Genomic DNA, 20,514 nt, shown 5'->3' on the forward strand with positions numbered 1-20,514 from the left:
TTAGAGAAAAGCTTAACCTCACACCCACTGGAAAAAGCCAGACTGAACAAGGCAGGGAAAAGCAGGGCTAGTCAGCACCCTGTCCCCCTTCTCCCCAGAGCCCATGTCAGGGAGGCCAAGTAGGGAGCTAAGTTTCTATACCAACCCAGCATCAACAAGGCTGAATGAAGTGCTATGAGGTATAGTTGACATCCTGCTTCCACCCTCCTCTTGTATCAGCGGGGTCCAAAACGAAGCTGCAATTCTACCTCCACTCTGCAGCAACTAAACAGTAAGAGGTAGTCCCCTACTTCACTTCGTTCTGGGGTCCTGAGGGCCCAGCTGGGAGCTGGGCTTACATCCTCACTTAGAGGCAATGAAATGGCATGATTCATTGACCCACTTTCATAGAGAATGAGTCAGTAGAGCTGAGGAGGGAGCTGAGAATATCTTTTTACCTTCTCTATCTTTAACTTCCACACCATTCATCTGCATTGAGGCAGTGTGCGAAAGTGCTCCATTTTTGCTGGGGTGATATGGGCAGGGTCCAGTGGGAAGCTGGACATACAAATGCAACCAATCTTTGCACTACACTTTCAACAAAAGGATTACTTGATGAAAAAAGAAGATTTAAATAGGATCCAGACTCTCCTAACATAACAGACAAAATGTTCAGGATACAACTGAAAATCATCTGTCATATCAAGAACCAGGAAAATCACAACTCAGAAGAAAAAAGACAGGGGCTGGCCCAGTGGCACAGTGGTTAAGTTCATGTGCTCCACTTTGGCAGCTCAGGGTTCGCAGGTTCGGATGCTGGGCACAGATCTGCACAATGCTCATCAAGCCACACTATGGTGGCGTCCCACAGACAAAAAATAGAGAAAGACTGACACAGATGTTAGCTCAGGGCCAATCTTCCTTGCCCCCCCAAAAAAAAGAGAGAGAAAAGACAATCCACAGCCTCCAACATTGAGAGGTATCAGATGTTGGAATCATCTGAAACATATTTTAAAGCAACCATCAAAAAATGTTCCAACAAGCCGTTAAGAATTCTCTAAAAACAAATGAAAAATAGAAAACATCAGCAAAGAAACAGAAGGTACAAGAAATAATCAAATGAAAATAAGAGAACTGAAAAACAAAATAACAAATAAAAAGCTCCTTTGAAGGGTTTGATACTAGAGTGGAGATGACAGAGGACAGAATTAGTGAACTTGAGGATAGACCAACAGAATTTACAGAATAGCAGAGAGAAAATATGCACAAAAAAAGAAAAAAATTCCTCAAGGATCTGGAGGACAGTAATAAAAGAGGTAACATTCGTTTCATTGGAGGATGGTATGTTAGAGAGGAAAAGAAAGAATGGGATTGAAAAAGTATTCTGAAAAATAAAGGTGAAAACTTTTGAAATTTAGCAAAAAATGTAAACCTACAGATTCAAGAAGCTGAGCAAATGCCAAACAGAATAATTCAAAGAAATCTACACTAAGACACACAATAGTTAAATTTCTGAACCCTAAAGACCAAAATAGAAAAAATCTTGAAAGCAGCCAGAGAGAAACAACACATTATTTAAAAGGGAACATCAATTCGAATGACAGCAGATTTTTCATTTTAAACCATGGAGGCTAAAAGGAATTTTCACAACATTCTTCAAGTACAGAAAGAAAAAAAGTTGACCACAACTTCCATATCTGGTAAAAATGTCCTTCAGAAGTGAAGGGAAAATAAAGATAGTCTCATGCAAAGTAAACCTAAGAGAAATTGTTGCTAGCAAACCTACCCTTGAAGATTGGCTAAAGAGAAAGAAAATGAAAACAGAAGAAGGATTGGAACTTCATAAAGGAAAGAAGATCAAAATGGATAAAAAGGGTAAAATATAACAGACTATTCTACTTCACATGAGTTTTTAAAATAATATTTGATGTTTGAAGCAAAAAATATACCACCACATAATGTGGTGTTCGATGTAGATGGAGGAAATACTTGAGACAATTATACTTCAAAAGTAAGAAGAGTAGGGGCCGGCCCAGTGGCACAGCAGTTAAGTGTGTACATTCTGCTTCGGCAGCCTGGGGTTCGTGAGTCTGGATCCCAGATGCAGACATGGCACCGCTTGGCACACCATGCTGTGGTAGGCATCCCACATATAAAGTAGGGGAAGATGGGCATGGATGTTAGCTCAGGGCCAGTCTTCCTCAGCAAAAAGAGGAAGATTGGCAGCAGTTATCTCAGGGCTAATCTTCCTCAAAAAAAAAAAATAAGTAAGAAGAGTAAAGGAAACTAAATGGAAGTAAGGTTTCTACACTTCATTCAAAGTGATAAAATGTCAATATGTCTGACTGTTTTAAGAAATGTATGTATATTGTAATACATAGAGCAACTAGTAAGAAAACTATACAAACCAATGTACTCAGAAACACTATAAACAGAACAAGATGGAACCCTAAAAAATGTTTGAATAACCCACAGGAAGGCTAAAAAAGAAAAAAAAAGAAACAGAAAACCAAAAACAGGGGTAACAAACAAAAACTAAATAATAAAGTGGCAGACTTAAGCACTAACATCAATAATTACCTGAAATGTAAATGTGCTAAATATACCAACTAAACAGAGATTGGCAGAGTAGATAAAAATTATGATCCATCAATATGCTGTCTACAAGAAACTGACTTCAAATACAAGGACACAGATAGGTTGAAAGTAAAACAAAGGGAAAAGACATACATGCAAGATTAACTTTTAAAAAGAATGGCTACATTAATGTCACATAAAGTTGATTTCAGAGCAGAGAAAATTACCAGAGCCAAAGAGGGACATCACATGATGATAAAGGCGTCAAACCACCAGGATGGCCATTAATCCTAAACATGTAGGCAACCAAATAGCAGAGCCTCAAAATACATAAAGTAAACTGACAGAGCTAAAGAGAGAAATAAACAAACCCACAATAACAATTGGGGACTTCAAAAAACCATGCTTCACAACTGAAAGAAGCATTAGAAAAAAAAACTGCAAGGATACAGATCTGAAAATACAATGAAGCAACAGGATGTAATCACATATAGAACACTCTACCCAACAGCAGAAAACACTACTTTCAGGTGCCTATGGAACAGTCACCAAGAAAGACTATATCATTATCATAAAATAAATCTGAATAAATATAAAAGAACAGAAATTATACAGAACATGTTCTCCAACCATAATGGAATCAAACTAGAAATCGATACAGAAAGAAAACAAGAAAATCTCCAAAGACTTGGAAATTAAACAACACACGTCTAAATAACCTACAGGTCAAAGAAGAATTTGCAAAAAGAAAAAATTCAGTACATAGAATTGAATGAAAATGAAAACACAACAGATCAGAATATGTGGTGCACAGCTAATGCAGTGGTGAGGAGGATATTTATAGCACTAAATGCTTACATAAAAGAAGAAAGGTCTCAAATCAATAACCTAAAAATACCTCAAAAAACTAGAAAAAAGAGCAAAATGTAATGTAATGCAACTAGAAGAAAGAAATAATATGAATAGATATCAATGAAATTGAAAGTAAAAACAATAGAGAATAATCAATGAAACAAAAGTTTTGAAGTAAAACTGTCACTATTTGGAGATGACATGATTTTCATATATAGAAAACCCTAAAGAATCTACCAAATAGCTACTGGAAATAAGGAACAAATACAGTAAAGTTACAGGGTACAAAATCAACATACAAAAATCAGTTGCATTTCTATACACTAATAACAAAACAGCAGAAAGAGAAATCAAGAATACAATAACATTTATAATTGCAGCAAAAAGAATAACCTAGGAATAAATTTAACCAAAAAGATGAAATACTTGGACACTGAAAATGATAAGAAATTTTTGAAAGAAACTGAAGAAGACACAAAGAAATAGAAAGATATTCCATGCTCATGTACTGGAAGAATTAACATAGTTAAAATGTCCACATTACCTAAAGCAATCAACAGATTCAATGCAATCCCTATCAAAATCCCAACATTTTTCATGCAAATAGAACAAAGAATGCAAAACTTATGTGGAACGACAAAAGACCCCGAATAGCCAAAGTAATCCTGAGAAAGAAGAAAAAAGCTGGAGGCAGCACATTCTCTGATTTGAATGTATACTACAAAGCTATAATAATCAAAACAGCATGGCAGAAAAACAGACACACAGGTCAATGAAACAGAATTGAGAGCTCAGAAATAAACCTACACATTTCTGGACAGCTAATATTTGACAAAGGAACCAAGAACATACGATGGAGAAAGAAAAGACTCTTTAATAAATGATCTTGGGAAAACTGGACAGTCACATGCAAAAGAACTATCTTATACCATACACAAAAATTAACTCCAAATGGATTAAAGACTTGAATGTAAGACCTGAAACCATAAAAATCCTAGAAGTAAATAGAGGTTGTATGCTCTGTGATATCAATTTTAGAAATATCTTTTTGAATTTGTCTCCTGAGGCAAATGAAACAAAAGAAAAAATAAACAACTGGGACTACATCAAAGTAAAAAGCTTCTGCACAGCAAAGGAAATCATCAACAAAACGAAAAGATGTACCAATTGGGATATTTGCAAATCATATATCCAATAAGTGGTTAATATCCACAATATATAAAGAACTCATACAACTCAATAACAATAAAAAAAAACCCACCCCATTAAAAAATGGACAGAGTATCTGAGCAGGCATTTTCCCAAAGAAGATATACAGATGGCCAGCTGGCACATGAAAAGATATTTATCATCATTAATTACTAGAGAATGCAAATCAAAATCATGAGTTATCACCTCATGTCCATCAGAAAGGCTATTATTAAAAAGACAATAAATAAGTGTTGGAGAGGATGTGGAGAAAAGGGAACACATCTACACCGTTGGTCGGAATGAAAATTGGTGCAGCCACTATGGAAAGCAGTATGGAGAGTCCTCAAAAAATTAAAAATAGAACTACCATATGATCCAGCTATCCTACTCCTGAATGTTTATCCAAAGAACACAAAAACATTAATTTGAAAAGATATATGCACCCCTATGTTCACTGCAGCATTCACAATAGCCAAGACTTGGAAATAATCGAAGTGCCTATTAACAGATGAATGGATAAAGATGTGGTATATACGTGCAATGGAATACTACTCAGCCATAAAAAAGATGAAATCTTGCCATTTGCGTCAACATGGATGGATTTGGAGGGTATTATGCTAAATGAAATAAGTCAGACAGAGAAACACACATACCATATGATTTCACTCATATGTGGAAGATAAAAAAACAGAAACAAACACATACATACAGAGAATAGATTGGTGGTTACCAGAGGGAAAGGGAAGTGGTGGGGAGGGGAAAGTGGGTAAAGGGAGACATTTGTACAGTGATGGATGGAAACTAGACTTTTGGTGGTGAATACAAAAGATGAAATATAATGATGTACACCTGAAATTTATATAATGTTATAAACCAATGTCACCTCAATTTAAAAAATGGAAAAAAATAAAATAAATGTTATGCTCTTTAAAAAAAAACTACTTCTTTGAGAAAAGATCAATAAAATTGATAAAAGAAAGGTAAAAATCACCAATATCAGAAATGAAACAAGAGAATATCACTACAGCTATCAAAAGGACAAAAGGGGAATATTTTGAACAACTTTATGCTCATAAATTTGAAAATTTAGAAGAAACAGACCAATTCCTTGAAAATCACACACTACTAAACTCATCGAAGATGAAACAGATCACCTGAATAGTCCTAAAAGTATTAAAGAAATTGATTTGTAATTTAAAAGCTCCCAAAAAAGAAATATCCAGGCCCAGAGGTTTCACTGGAGAATTCTGCCAAACATTTAACAAATTAACGCAAATTTGACACAATTTCTTCTCTACAACAGAAGAGAAGGGAATACTTCCCAGATCATTTTATGAGGCTATATTATCTGCATATCAAAACGAAAGAGAATAAAAGAAGAAAGAAAAGAAGCACATCAATAACTTTCACGAACTTAGATACAAAAGTCCTCAAACAAAATACTAGCAAACCAATTCCAAAAATGTATAAAAAAATCATATACTATGACCAAATGGAATTTATTCCACATATGCAAGGCTGTTTCAACATTTGAAAACCAATCAGTATAATTCACTATATCATCAAGCTAAAGAAGAAAAATCTTAAAAGATTGTATCAATTGAGGCAGAAAAAGCATTTGACACAAATATATGCAACTGATTTTTGACAAAGGTGCAAAAGCAATTCAATGGAGGAAGACAGTCTTTCAACAAATGATGCTAGAAAAATTGGACATCCATAGACAAAAAGATGAACCTCAATCTAAAACTCATACCTCACACAAAAATTAACTCAAAATAGATCAAGAGCTTGCACATAAAATATAAAACTATAAAACTTTTAGGAAAAAAACCTGGAGAAAATCTTTGGGATCTATGGTTAGACAAAGAGCTCTTAAACTTGACACTAAAAACATGATCCATTAAAGGAAAAATTGATAAATTAGACCTCATCAATTATAATTCTTTGTTTGGCAAAATACCTTGCACAAAAGATGAAAGTCAAGTCATAGAGTTACAGAAAATATTTATAAACCACATATCTGACAAAGGACTGGTATCTAGAATATATAAAATTCTCAAAACTTAGTAAAAAAACAAATTCAAGTAGAAAGTGGACAAAAGACATGAACAGACACTTCACCAGAGAGAATATGCTGATGGCAGACAAATACATGACAAGATGTTCAACATCATTAATCAGCAGGGAAATGCAAATTAAAACCACAATGAGATATCACTTCATATCTATTAGAAGGCCTAAAATACAAAATAGTGACAACACCAAATCCTGGCGAGAATGCGGACAAGCTGGATCCCTCACGCCTTGCTGTTGGACATGTAGAGTAACATGGCCACTGCGGAAAAGAACTTGGCAGCATCTTAAAAAAATAAAGGTGCAATGACCATACCCCCCAGCAACTGTGCTCTTGGGCATTTATCCCAGAGAAATGAGACTTGTGTTCACAAAATACCTGTACGTAAATGTTCATAGTAGCTTTATTCATAATAGCCAGAAACTGGAAATAACCTAGGTGTCATGTGCATCAACAAATGAATAGTTAAATAAACTATGGTACATCCACAATACCATGGAATACTACTCAGAAATGAAAAAAGAACAAACTACTGATGCACATGACTTTACCTCAAGGAATTATGCCTATTAAAACAAACTCAGTCTCCAAAGATTGCATACTATATGATTCCATTTGTCTATCTGTATATCGTTTATTTAAATGTCAAGATTATAGAAATGGAGAACAGATTAATTGTTGCCTGGGGTCAGAGAAAGGAGGGGAGGGTAGTGGGTATGGCTATAAAAGGGCAACAGGAGGGATCCTTGTGGTGATGAGACTGTTCTACATCTTGATTGTATCAATGTCAATATCCTGGATGTGATATGGTAGTATAGTATTCCAAGACATTATTATTGGGAGAAACTAGGTAAAGGGACACAAAGAATACTTTGTATTATTTCTTAGAAGTACATGTGAATCTATAATTATCTCAAAATATAAAGTTTAATTTCAAAAAATGAACAATTAGAGAGAAATATGGAATAGATTGTAAGAATATAGGATGTAGAGCTCAACTGTCTGAATTTTAATCCTGGCTCAACCATTACCAAGTGTGTGACCAGGGGCAGATTATAAAATTTTTATGTGCTCCAGTTTTCTCATCTATAAAATGGGAACAAGAATAGTACTTACCTCATAGGCTTATTGCGAGGATTAAATGATATGATGTCTGTAAAGCACTGCCATATTGCTAAACATATAATTATTACACAATAAATGTTAGCTATTATTAGTAATAGTAATAATTGTATTATAATGATAAGAAGAAGACAAAGGTGTGCTGCTAATTGTTCAACTTCCTAAACTACAGAAATCCTTTCTCTAACTGCCCCTTCAATTCTGAGTCATATACCTAACTTTCAAAAACTATTCTAAAGCTATACAAGCAAATCATGTCTTGCACATGATAAATAAAATGAAACTCACATAAATTTTCAAATAAATAGGCTTACTTAACAGTCGAAGTAAAAGGTATGGAAGTACTACCGACTGGGACAGTGTTATTAATCCCAGTTGATGACAGTGGTTTTAAATTGAAGGTAATGCCACTGGTGGTTGTAGTAGTGGTGGTGGTGGTGACAGTGGTAGTGGTGGTCGTTGACGTTGTAGCTGGAAAATAAAATGTGTAATGTCAGTAAGAAATGAGAAACATTTTATTTAGTCCTTGAGCATTCAGGATAAAATCTATAGAAGCATTTTTTTAAAATGTGAATTTGAACTCAAGTTGTGTGGATTTGAACTCAATGCTGTTGTAATATGAAGTGATCCATGGCAGGTCAGGTATCTGAACTAACCTTCCTGCTAAGAACTAAAAATTCTGGATATTTTCGTAAAAGAAAATAAAATTTACAACCTGAAAAGACCTATAACCATTAAAGAAATTGAATCAATCCTCAAAACTCTTTCCATAAAGAAAACTCCAGACCCAGACGACCTCACTAGTAAGTTTTACTAAACGTTCAAGGAAAGAATAATTGCAATCTTACACAAACTCTCTATACATCTATAGCTTCGTATACTTATGTGGAATATATCTGCATAATTAATTCCCAGAAATGAAATTGCTGGATCAAAGGGTCAGCATGCTCTAAATTTTAATATTTCTTGCCAAATTGCCCTACCAAAAGGATTTTGCCAATTTACATTCATATCAAAAGGGGAGGAGTGCCTGTTTTTCTACATTATAGCAAATACTAGGCATATATCTTTGCCAGTTTACTAGGTAAAAGACTCTCAAAGCTTAATCTACAGCCCAGACCTGTCTCCTACGTGTCTTTTTCTATCATACCCCTACTAGAAGGCCCTGCTCGCTGTAGATGAAATCCTCAGTATACTTCATGGCCTAGCTCACATTCGTCCTTCCCCATGTTTGTCAGTCACTTCTCTCCTACTCACTGTTAACCCTTGGTTTTCTGAACTTCTATAGCACTTTTGGGTTTTTCTATACACTGAGCACTTAGAGAACAATGCACATAAAAATGTGGCTGCTGGGGACTGGAAATGTTTTCTTTTCTTCTTTTTGGTTCTCTGTATTTTCAAATGTTTTTGTAATTAGCAAATGCTGCTTCTGTAACAAGAAATTTGTTATAAAAATATATTATAACATGTACACAATTGTTTGTTTTACATTAGGCTTGCTTTCCCAATTAGCAATATTTTTCTGGTTAATGGCTGTACTAGATAAATATATAAATCATGGTACCTGCCAACATACACTGCCTATTCTAAGGGAAACTGGACTACTCAGTTCCCGCTGCAGGATCAGGCTCAAACACCCATTCTTTACTCCAGTAGTTCTGTCCTTTGCTCCTGGTTCACAGTTGATTGGGACAAGAGTGGCCGTCTGAAATATGGGAAGCATCCCATATGCTACTGGCAGCCCAGGAGAGGGTTTGGCAGAAAAAGCTCTAGCCCCAAACAGGGATAAGATGGGTCAGAATCTCATTTTCATAAATTTAGAACTGTGGAAAGAATCAGACTGTAGATAGAAACATGGAAAGAATCAGACTTTAAGCAGAAATTTGGAAGTATTTCCAAAAGTGTAGAAAGAATAGGACTATAGGCAGAGGAAGTTGAAAGGACTGACAGAGGAAGAACACAAAGTAGAATTAAGGAGTGATGAGTAAGTCAAATTAAGAATAAGCTAAACAGTAAGGCAGAAAAAGAGGTAAGGAAACCAATGAGAAGTTAAAAAAAGAAGTAGACAAAGGGAGAATAGCTGAATCATGTTTATACAATATTAGATTCAGGAGGTCCCTAAAGCCTTTCAAACAACTCAACTTTCAATTTCCTTAAAGTTCAGTGCCACCACAATACCTGTATTAGATTTCCACAAGATTCCATTTCCCTTTTGGCCACAAGGATCCTTACAATAATTCCCGCCATTCTTTGTGTTAGCCTTTGTGAGGGTGGAACGAGCACCACAAGGGAAGCCCATGCCCAATCACAAAGGACTCCTAGAGTCACTATCACCCAAAACACTGGAGAGATTACAGATTGGATTCCCACGTGGCATTCTTTACAGCTATATGTCATCACGTTCTTCATCTGAGAATAAAAGTCTTATCTGAAAAGAAATCCTTCCCCAGAAATGCTGAAAATTAATGACATTGTCAAACCCCCCCTTTATTAATTCATTCAAACACTGTGTAACTACTATATTCAAGACAGAAAAACAATTAAGAAAAAAACAAATTCTTCTTGTAAAGGAGCTTATCTTCACCCAAAGAAGATTTTTTTAGAAAAAGTAATCTGTATTTCCTAACATGGACAGATATCCAAAGATGATATATACTTAGAAAACAGCAAATGCTAAGATTACGTGTATGTGTATGTGTGCATGTATGCGTCTGTGTGAATATATATATATCCCACTTTTGTAAAACAAATAAATGTCATATGTGTCTGTACGCATTTGGAAAAAAGGCAGGAAAGATAAACACCAAACTGTTCTCTCTAGAGAGAGTGATATATGTATATATGTATATATGCATGTGTATATGCTTTTTATAACAAAAAAAGCAACTAACATCACTACCACTAAAGATAAAGCTAAACAGACAAACAAAACACCTCCCCAAAGATGTTGTGACACTTTCAGGAAATTAAGACCTGTCAGCCTAAACACAAAAGAATTCTGAGTCATAAAAAAGGAATGATTATTTTAATCTTTATATACAGTATTTATCTTTGTTCCTTATTTTTATGCTATTTTTAAAAGGTATAAATTAGCTCTGGTGTACGAGATAATATTCAAATCACAATAATATTTCAATTAATACTGAAAGAAGCAATGGATTTGAGAATGAAGGTTCTATCACAGTCTGATTTTGCAAGTTACAACCTTGGTCTAATCTAAATACAGTCAACTCGACATTATCTGTGTAGTAAAAGGGAAGTCCAGTTCTATAAACAGAAAATAATTGCATACTAAATTTGGATTTACATTTAAATAACTCTCATTCTGATAGTCTTAAAAATCATTACACAAAATAGTGAAAACATCCTTTAAAAGATCCGACTATCCAATTTTCCTATCCTGTCCCCAGTGAACAACTGTGTATCTTACTCCATGCTGGAAATGGACATCATTACCTTCTCAGACTCACACAAAAGATGAGATTGATAACAAGCCAGCTTCCCTTGAAACTTGCTGATTATACCCAGGGCAGAGAATAATCCCAAATGGCTATAAATTTGCAGATACAGACATCTGAAAGCTGCTACACAAGGTTGATTTGTGAGATGAAGAACCTGAGCAAGTAAATACATTTGGGGGAAGGAAAGGTGAGTAGGGGGTTAAAAAAAAAAGCAACTCTGTGTTGGGGGTGTCGAGTTGAGACATATCTGATGGACAGGCAGGTAAGACCATGAGGTAGCGGTGGATGGAATGGCGATAACGGATGGGCTAGTAGCAAAGGTACCAGTTTGCAGGAAGGAATTTGAGACTTCAGTAGGTAGGGGGTGGGTTATGGCAGAGTCACCAAAAAGCCCGTCAACTTGTATTTCAAGGATTCAACTCATGACTGAACGAATCAGTTCTTTGTTCAGGATTTTATGGGGGAAATTATGAGTCACATTTTTTGCAAATATGGTAGCTTATAAAGTTCTCAAGACTCACCCTTCATAACTCTCATAGGTTGGCCTGTTAGCCTAGTACATAGTAGAAATTCAGTTGGAAGTGTTGGTCATGCAAAAGACTAAATAAATACATGGTGTACATCTCTGTTTAGGAATAGTTACTTTAAGTTTAAAAGGGATTGACTTCTAGTTTACGCTAGGTTTGAAAAAAGATTCATTTCAGCCCTAAATAAACTTTTTAAAGTAAAAACAAATAAGACTTCCCTAAAATGGAATCTGACTTAAATAGTAGGTTTAATTAGCAACTGACCCCTAACCATTCAGCTCACCATAGCTATAAGGCAACAGGTAACCAAGTTTTCTTCAAACTATGACCTAACTAGCTCCTAACTGGCAGAAAGAAATTTAGGATAGGTCTACAGAAACTCTTGTAATCAGCTTTAGAAGAGGGTCAACTTTAATAGTACAGGTCAAAACTTTAACTTTTAGAAAAAAAGCTCCTATCAATCCTAATATATTGGATCAATTTAAACACTATGATCAATAACAATAACTCAAGTTTAAAAGTTGACAAGAATTTGATAGCAGCTTTGATTGTAGTCATCTCAGAAAAGTAATATCATTGATATCAACTGTCTCATTCTACTCTTTAGCATTTGTAAATATTGGTGTACCTTTTGGATACTCTGATGAGATGTTAAAAACCTGCTTAGACAGTCCTAGAAGCTATGGAATACAACCTACTTACTGCTTGTTATACAGCACATTTCCAATGAGCATCCAAACACATCCAAATAATTCTAAAACCTTACTAGATGCAGTAGTAGTGGCTGTTCCACCTGCTCCAGGGACTTTTAATCCAAATCCCAAAGTCATACCACCAAGTGTTCCAGCCGAAGTTGTTGGGGCACCAACTGCAGAGAACAACATAACCTATTACCCTTTTAATCAAAAACAGTGAGGAATTTATATACAGTCTTTTTAATCTGAAGGATCCTTCAGAAACTTTTGGCTAAACTTCAAAAAACTGTGCTCAATTCATTTCTATGAAATGTCCAGAAAAGGTAAATCCATGGAGACAAAAAGAAGATTAGTAGTTGCCTGCATCTGAGAGATCTTACTGGGATGATAGAAATGTTCTAAAACTGGATTACAGTGCTAGTCACACAATTCAGTAAACTTATTAAAAATCTCTGAATTATAAAACTTAATTTTATGATATGTAAGTTATATCTTATTAAAGTTAATTTAAAAAATACTGTGGTTAACATTTCTTCTCATTATGTAGACAAGGACATCAAAGACAGGAAGAAAAAAAAGCCTGTCAAAGGTCAGAGGGCAAGTCTTTGGTTGAAAGTAGAATTCATTCAATAATTTAAACTCCCAACCTCAGACATCGTCATAATCACAAAATCTATTGTAGTTGAGAAGGATATTCTTACATATATCAAAAGGTTTCCAGAATCTCGGTTATGTCTTAAAATTGGAAGTCTACTTGGCAGAAAATACAATTCAAGTGATAACCAGGAATTTTAACTAATGTTTACCTATGCCAACTACATAAGAGGATAGGGATGGTAGGCCACTGTTTTCACACTCAACTAGGCATCAGAAATTCCTGGCAAGTTTTACTGCCAGGAATGGTGACAATCTTGCTATAATAGGGCTTTGGGGGACTGTATTATTGACAGGATTACAATAACAAAGGCTAATAATGAACATCATAGCACTGTGAAGATGTCTCGAAAGCAGTCAGCTTATATGGACCTGTAAGAAAGAATTGCCAGGACATAGACAGAATGCAATATTCTCAAAATTTGCTACTACTCTACTAATGGAAGATATTTAGCAAAGAAGTTGGAGTTATGAGATAATGTTTCATTTCTCAGTTCAAAGCATCCAGATGTTCCTCTTCAATGGAAGGGGTCACACGACATCACACAGTGTCAATTAAAACCCAAAACTACAGCTGGTCCTTTTGTCATGTGACATTTCTGATAGGTAAAATTTAAGGACCACAAACCTGGTCTATATAGAAGAATATACTACAGCAAGGGTCCAACATTTATTTCCCATTTTATCTTATTCACATGGATAACAAGACTTCTTCCTTTCAGACATACTTGGCAAGACTCCCACTCTTCATATTCCCATTAGCCTCAAGAAGTTATTTCAAAACATTATAACGTTAATGAATTATATGCTTAAAAGTATCACTTTAAGCTGTAATAATCATGTTAATATAAAATTCACAGCTAAAGTCATGACAATTAGTTTCTTAAGCAAAGCAGCTATTGATATCAGCAGTTATTAATGGATTCAAACATAATGATAATTTACGAGATGCAGGAGATCCATAGCTTATATTGGTAAATTGAGTTAAGTGGCCTAATGCAAAATAATACTATTTTGTTTGCAACTACTAACTTACATGAGAGCCCAGTAGCAGCAGTGAAGGCAGAAGCATTTGATATTGAGGAAAACAGCATGGTGTTTGAATTAACAGTGGTGGCAACAGGAGATGCTGGAGCCAAACCTAAAAATAAAAGTAACAAGCAGAAAAATGTCACTAAAAGATAAGTTTTAAAAAGTAAAACACCATTGTAAGAAGGTTCACTTATATGAAGAAATAAAAACAAAGCAAGGAAAATTGAATACCCTGAAATCTAATAAATATGACATAGTAAAAGACTGATTTAAAAAATACATCCGATAAGAGGTTAATATCCAAAATACTTAAAGAACTCATACAACTAAACAACAAAAAAACAAACAAGTGATTAAAAAAATTGGCAGAGGATTTGAACAGACATTTTCCAAAGAAAACATACAGATGGCTAACAGGCACCGGAAAAGATGCTCAACATCACTAATTACTAGGAAAATACAAATCAAAACCACAATGAGCTATCAGCTCATGCCTGTCAGAATGGCTATTATTAAAAAGACAAGAAATAACAAGTGTTGGAGAGGATGTGGAGAAAAGGAAACCCTTCTACACTGCTGATGGGAACGTAAATTGGTGCAGCCACTATGGAAAACATAATGGAGATTTCTCAAAAAATTAAAAAGAAAACTACCATATGATCCAGCTATTCCACTTCTGAGTATTTATCCAAAGAACATGAAAACAGTAATTTGAAAAGATATATGCATTACTATGTTTGATGAAGCATTTTTCACAATAGCCAAGATTTGAAACAACCTAAGTGCCCAACAGATGAATGGACAAGAAAGATATATATACAGTGGAATATTACTCAACCATAAAAAAGACAAAATCTTGCTATGTGTGACAACATGGGAGGGACCTGGAGAGTGTTATGTTAAACAAGATAAGTCAGATAGAGAAAGGCAAATACCATATGATTTCACTCATATGTGGAAGATAAACAAACAAACACAGATTCAGAGGACAGACTGGTGGTTACCAGAGGGGTAGGGAGTGGGAGAAGGGTGAAAGGGGTAAGGGGCACGTTTGTCTGCTGACGGTTGGCAACTAGACTTTTGGTTGTGAACATGATATAGTATATACAGAAGTCAAATATAATGATGTACACCTGAAATTTATATAATGTTATAAACCAATGTTACCTCAACAAAAAGATAATCAGTACTGCTTAGTACAGCCAGCCTTCTAGAACCATCATAATAAAGAAATTCTACTTTACTAAAAAAGTAAACATAAGAGGTGGATCCACTTCCAGAATTGCGACATAAGGAGTCCTGGGAACTCATTTCCCAGTGAAACAACCATTAACTGGTAAAAAAAATATGAAAAAAAATAGAAATCTCTGGAAATTGTCCTAAAGGTATACAACAAATGAAGAAACATTTATTCAAGAAAACCTGCTAAAACTCAGAACATCAGTGAGATGTGAACCACAATCCACTCTTCCTTCCCTCCATCCCCCTGGCTCACCCTGATGGAAAGCACACTCCAGGCAGGAGTGGCCAAGAAGACTGGACTCCCTCTTCCTCCAGCTCCCAACCAAGGAATACAGTATCTCATTGGGAAGGGAAAGCAGCCAGCATTTCTCATCACCTCCAACACAAAGTTAAAGGGTTGAAATTCCTGGTGAGTACAGCCAAGGGTTGAGGGGCTCTCTTCCTCCACTCAAACCCCACTCATAGGGCAGAGGCTCCACAGCAGCCACAGCAGGCAGAGAATACTAGGGCCCCATCACCCTTGCCCTGATTGTCTTGCCCCTGCTCACTTGTAGGGCTGAGGTTCCATGCCTGCAGAGAAAAGCAAGATAGAGGCACTGCCACTGCCCAGTGCCCAAAGCACTGGTTTAAAGATTTTGTCCAGAGATAATGGAAGCCTGTAAGAACAGAGAGTTCCCAAGCTATTCCCAAATGAAGTTAACGTTATTTGAAACAGAATGTAGGAAGCGCAAGCCAAAGGACTCTCAAAAACATGGAGATTTTGGTGGTAAGCAATTAAAAGGAGACAAGTAGCTTCATGAGAGCAACAATTTAGGCTGTAGGCTAGCTAGTTTATCAGAGATAACCAGGGAAAGAGACAGTTGAAAACAGCCCTCCTTCTGAGAGCAGAAGAATTAAGTACTCATACATACCACACCACAGATGAATCTTGAAAATATTATGCTAAATGAAAGAACCAGACACAAAAGGCCACATATTATATGATTCCATTTATATGAAATGTCCAGAATAGGCAAATTCATAGACAGAAAGTATATTAGTGGTTGCCAGGAGCTGGGAGGAGGGGGTAATGGGGAGTGATGCTAATGGGTACAAAGTTTCTTTCAGGGAAGATGAAAATGTTCTGGAATTACATAATGGGGATGGTTGCACACTCTGTGAATATATTAAAAACCACTGAATTGTACACTTTAAAAGGGTGAGTTTTTTATGCTTTTTGGTCAGGAAGCTTGGTCCTGAGCTAACTTCTGCTGCCAATCCTCCTCTTTTTTTATTCTCCCCATAGCCCCAGTACGTAGTTGTATATCCTAGTTGTAAGTCATTCTAGTTCTTCTATGTGGGACACTGCCTGATGAGCAGGGTGTAGGTCTGCACCCAGGATCCGAAACAGCAAACCCTGGGCTGCTGAAGCAGAGTACTTGAACTTAACCACTCAACCACGAGGCCAGCACCTAGAAGGGTAAATTTTAAGAGATGTGAATTATACCTCATTTATGCTGTTATTAAAAAACAAACAAACAAACACATGACCATCTCAATAGAAGCAGAAAATGCATTTGAGAAAATCCAGATGAAATCCGGCCATTTGTGATAACACTGATGGACCTTGAGGGTATTATGCTGAGTGAAATAAGTCAGAGGGAGAAAGTCAAATACCGTATGATCTCACTCATAAGTAGATGATAAAAACAATGACAAACACACACATAGCATTGGAGATTGGATTGGTGGTTACCATAGGGGAAGGGGGGAGGGCAAAAGGGGTAATTAGGCTCACGTGTGAGGGGATGGACTATAGTTAGTTTTTGGGTGGTGAACATGATGTAATCTACACAGAATTTGAAATATATTATGATGTACATCCGAAAGCTATACAATGTTATAATCCAATGTTACTGCAATAAAAAAATAAAAGAAAATCCAATGCCCTTTCATGATGAAAATACGCAACAAACTAGGAAGAGAAGGAAACTTCCTCAACATGATAAAGGGCCTTTATGAAAAACCCACAGCCAACATCACACAAGGATGTCTGCTTATACCACTTCAGTTCAATGATACATTGGAAGTTCTAGCCAGGACAATTAGGCAAGAAAGAAAACAAAATAAATGGCATCTAGATGGAAAAGGAAGAATGAAACTATCTCTGTTCATAGATGAATGATCATGAATACAGAAAATTCTAAGGAATCCATAAAAAAATCTATTAGAACAATAAACAAGTTCAGCAAAATTGCAGGATACAAGATCAATATATATAAATAAATTACAATTCTATATACTAGCAATGAACAATTCAAACATGAAATTGAGAATATAATTCCATTTACAATTGCTCAAATGAATAAAATAGGAACAAATCTAACAAAAGAAGTGCAAGATTTGTACCCAGAAAAAATACAAAACATCACTGAAAGAAATTAAAGACATCCAATTAAATGGGAAGCTCTCATGTTCATGGATCAAAAGATTTAATATTCTATGTGGGTGTAGTAGATAGAAAAACGGTCCCCAAAGATGACCACATCTTAATACCCACAGCCTGGAAACATATTACCTTACTTGGCAAAAGGGAATTTACAAAGGTGATTAAGGTTAAGTATTTGAGATAGGGACATTATCCTGGATTATTCAGGTATGCAAAATCTCATGACTTAAATCTTTAAAAGTAGAGATCCTTTCCAGACTGTGGCCAGAGGGAGATGTGACCATAAAAGAATGGTCAGAAAGATGCAAATTTGCTGATACAAATGGCCATCTAACACATGAAAACATACTCAATGCCATTAGTCATCAGGAAATTGCAAATCAAAACCACAATGAGATATCACTTCTTACCAACTAGGATAGTTAGAATCAAAAAGACAGATAATATAAAGTGTTGCTGAGGATGTGGAGAAATTGGAAAACTCATACAATATTAACGGAAATGTAAAACGGTGTAGCCTCTTGGAAAACTGGCACTGCCTCAAAGTGTTAAACATAGAGTTAACATATGACACAGTAATTCCAGTCCTAGGTCATCTACACAAGAGAAATAAAAACACATATCCACAAAGAGGCGGGACCAAGATGGTGGAGTGAGTGGTCTTCTTTGTCTCTCCCCCTTTGAATCTACAACTAATTGGACATTCACCGATTAACAAAGGATATCCAGATAGCATCTGAAGATGCCTGAGAGACTTGTGCTGCTATACATTGGAAGGCAGATGGACTTCCCCCCGGGAGGGGGTGGAAATAGGTGAAAACTCTCCGACCCCCGACCCCTGGACAGCCTAGTACCTGCAAGAAGCTCTCTTTCAGTGGACTCCCCCACAGCATCACCACGCACCAAGGGAGGAAGTGTGCACTCACCAGTGGAGTGACAGTGGAAACAGATGACAACAGCCCTACCTAAGCCCCCCGTGATTACACCTAAGCCCGGGGGGAAACTCCAGGGTCCTGCACCCGCCAGCAGGGAAGGCCTCTGCTCACCATTAGCAGGGAGGCCCTTCCCAGAAACCAGAACAAAGGGAAGCTCCCAGGGAGCGGATTCCCTGGCATGGCACCAGCCCGCCAGCTGCTGCTGGGCCCATGGTCTCCAGCTGTGCACAGGTCGGTGCAGGAGGCACCCAGACTTCCCGTGGACATGCTTGGGGACTGGGTGGAGCTCCAGCACCCGGCTCTGCGGCTCAGGGGGAAACTCCAGGGTCCTGCATCCCCCCCAGCAGGGAAAGCCTCTGCTCGCCATTAGCAGGGAGGCCCCTCCCAAAAACCAGAACAAAGGGAAGTGCCCAGGGAGCGAATTCCCCGGCATGGCACCAGCCCACCAGCTGCTGCCAGGCCCATGGTCTCTGGCTGTGCACAGGTCGGTGCAGGAGGTACCCAGACTTCCCATGGATGTGCTTGGGGATTGAGTGGAGCCCCAGCGCCCGGCTCCACAGCCCAGGGGGAAACTCCAGCGTCCCCGCAACCACAAGCAGGGAAAGCCTCTGCTCGCCATTAGCGGGGATGCCCCGCCCAGCATTCAGAACACCAGGAAGCTCCCTAGAGCAGAATTCCCCACAAGGCAGCAGCTTGCCAGCCACCGCCAGGCCCACGGACTCTGGCCATGTCCCAGACGAGGCAAGGGGCTCCCAGAGATTCCGCGAGAGTGGTGTGGGGAGGGTGGAGCTCCAGTGAAATGGCTACGTGGCCCGGGGGGGAATTCCAGGTTCCTACAGCAGCCTCAGCAAAAGACTCTGCACAGCACTAGTGGAGAGATCCCGACTGGCAATCACAAGGCGGGAAGGCCCTGGGGCAAAAGTAGCACAGGTAGGTGAGCTAACGACAGACTGTGGAAGATACCCATAGCTCTGCTGGGACCTATAGTGGACAAGTGTGATCTTGTGGGCTCTGTCAGTGACAAAGCTGCGATTATAGGTGATCCTGCTCCCGGCTGCTGGGAAAGCCCATAACACCACCACAGACCCCAAGGAGGGAGTGTGTCTAAGTGCGCTGCAACAGTAGGCACCAGCAGCCTGAGACCCCCTTGGGACTGCCCCCACAACTGATGAGGGACCCCACAGGACCACTGTGACTACGAGGAGGGGTCCAGGTCCAGTCAGTAACAAATGACAGGGTTCCTTGTTGGTGCACTCTAAACAGCTGCTCCCCTCCCACACCAGTTGCAACAAGTGGAAGCAGGGACTACACTCTATCTCTATGCGGAGACACAAATCCATGCGATCAAGAAGTATGAAAAAATATATTAAATCTCCAGAACAGAAGGAAAATGATAAGCACCCAGAAAACAATCCCAAAGACAATGAAATCTACAATCTAAATGATGATGATGTCAAAACTGCCATTATTAAAAAACTCAACAAGTTAAAAGAGAATTCAGATAGACAACTCTGAGTTCAGGAGCTAAGTCACAAAAGAGCTTGATACTATAAAGAAGTACCAATCAGAAATGTCGGAGATGAAGAACACAATGGAGGAGGTTAAGAAAAATCTGGATTCTCTGAACAGGAGGGTCGATAATATGGAGGACAGAATTAGCAATTTGGAGGATAGGAATATAGAAATACTGCAGACAGAGGAGGAGAGAGAACTAGGACTAAAAAGAAATGAAGAAACTCTCT

General features: G+C 37.5%; 1 protein-coding gene across 14 annotated transcripts in view; it reads right to left on the bottom strand.

Annotated features, from left to right (window-relative positions):
* The window catches only part of NUP62CL (nucleoporin 62 C-terminal like), a 113,051-nt gene that overhangs the window by 35,562 nt on the left and 56,975 nt on the right, over positions 1–20,514 (bottom strand). For all 14 annotated transcript variants that reach the window (XR_011536048.1, XR_011536049.1, XR_011536050.1 and 11 more), the window contains 3 exons: positions 14,172–14,276; positions 12,553–12,654; positions 8,113–8,269 (listed from right to left, as the gene is read on the bottom strand). Coding sequence is in view for 11 of the 14 variants with exons in the window: in XM_070605172.1 (XP_070461273.1) it covers positions 8,113–8,269; positions 12,553–12,654; positions 14,172–14,229 (317 nt within the window). In the remaining 3 variants the exon portion in view is untranslated. The remainder of the gene's footprint in view (positions 1–8,112; positions 8,270–12,552; positions 12,655–14,171; positions 14,277–20,514) is intronic.

This window comes from Equus przewalskii, chromosome X (genome assembly GCF_037783145.1).
Source record: "Equus przewalskii isolate Varuska chromosome X, EquPr2, whole genome shotgun sequence".
NCBI classification, from domain to species: domain Eukaryota; kingdom Metazoa; phylum Chordata; class Mammalia; order Perissodactyla; family Equidae; genus Equus; species Equus przewalskii.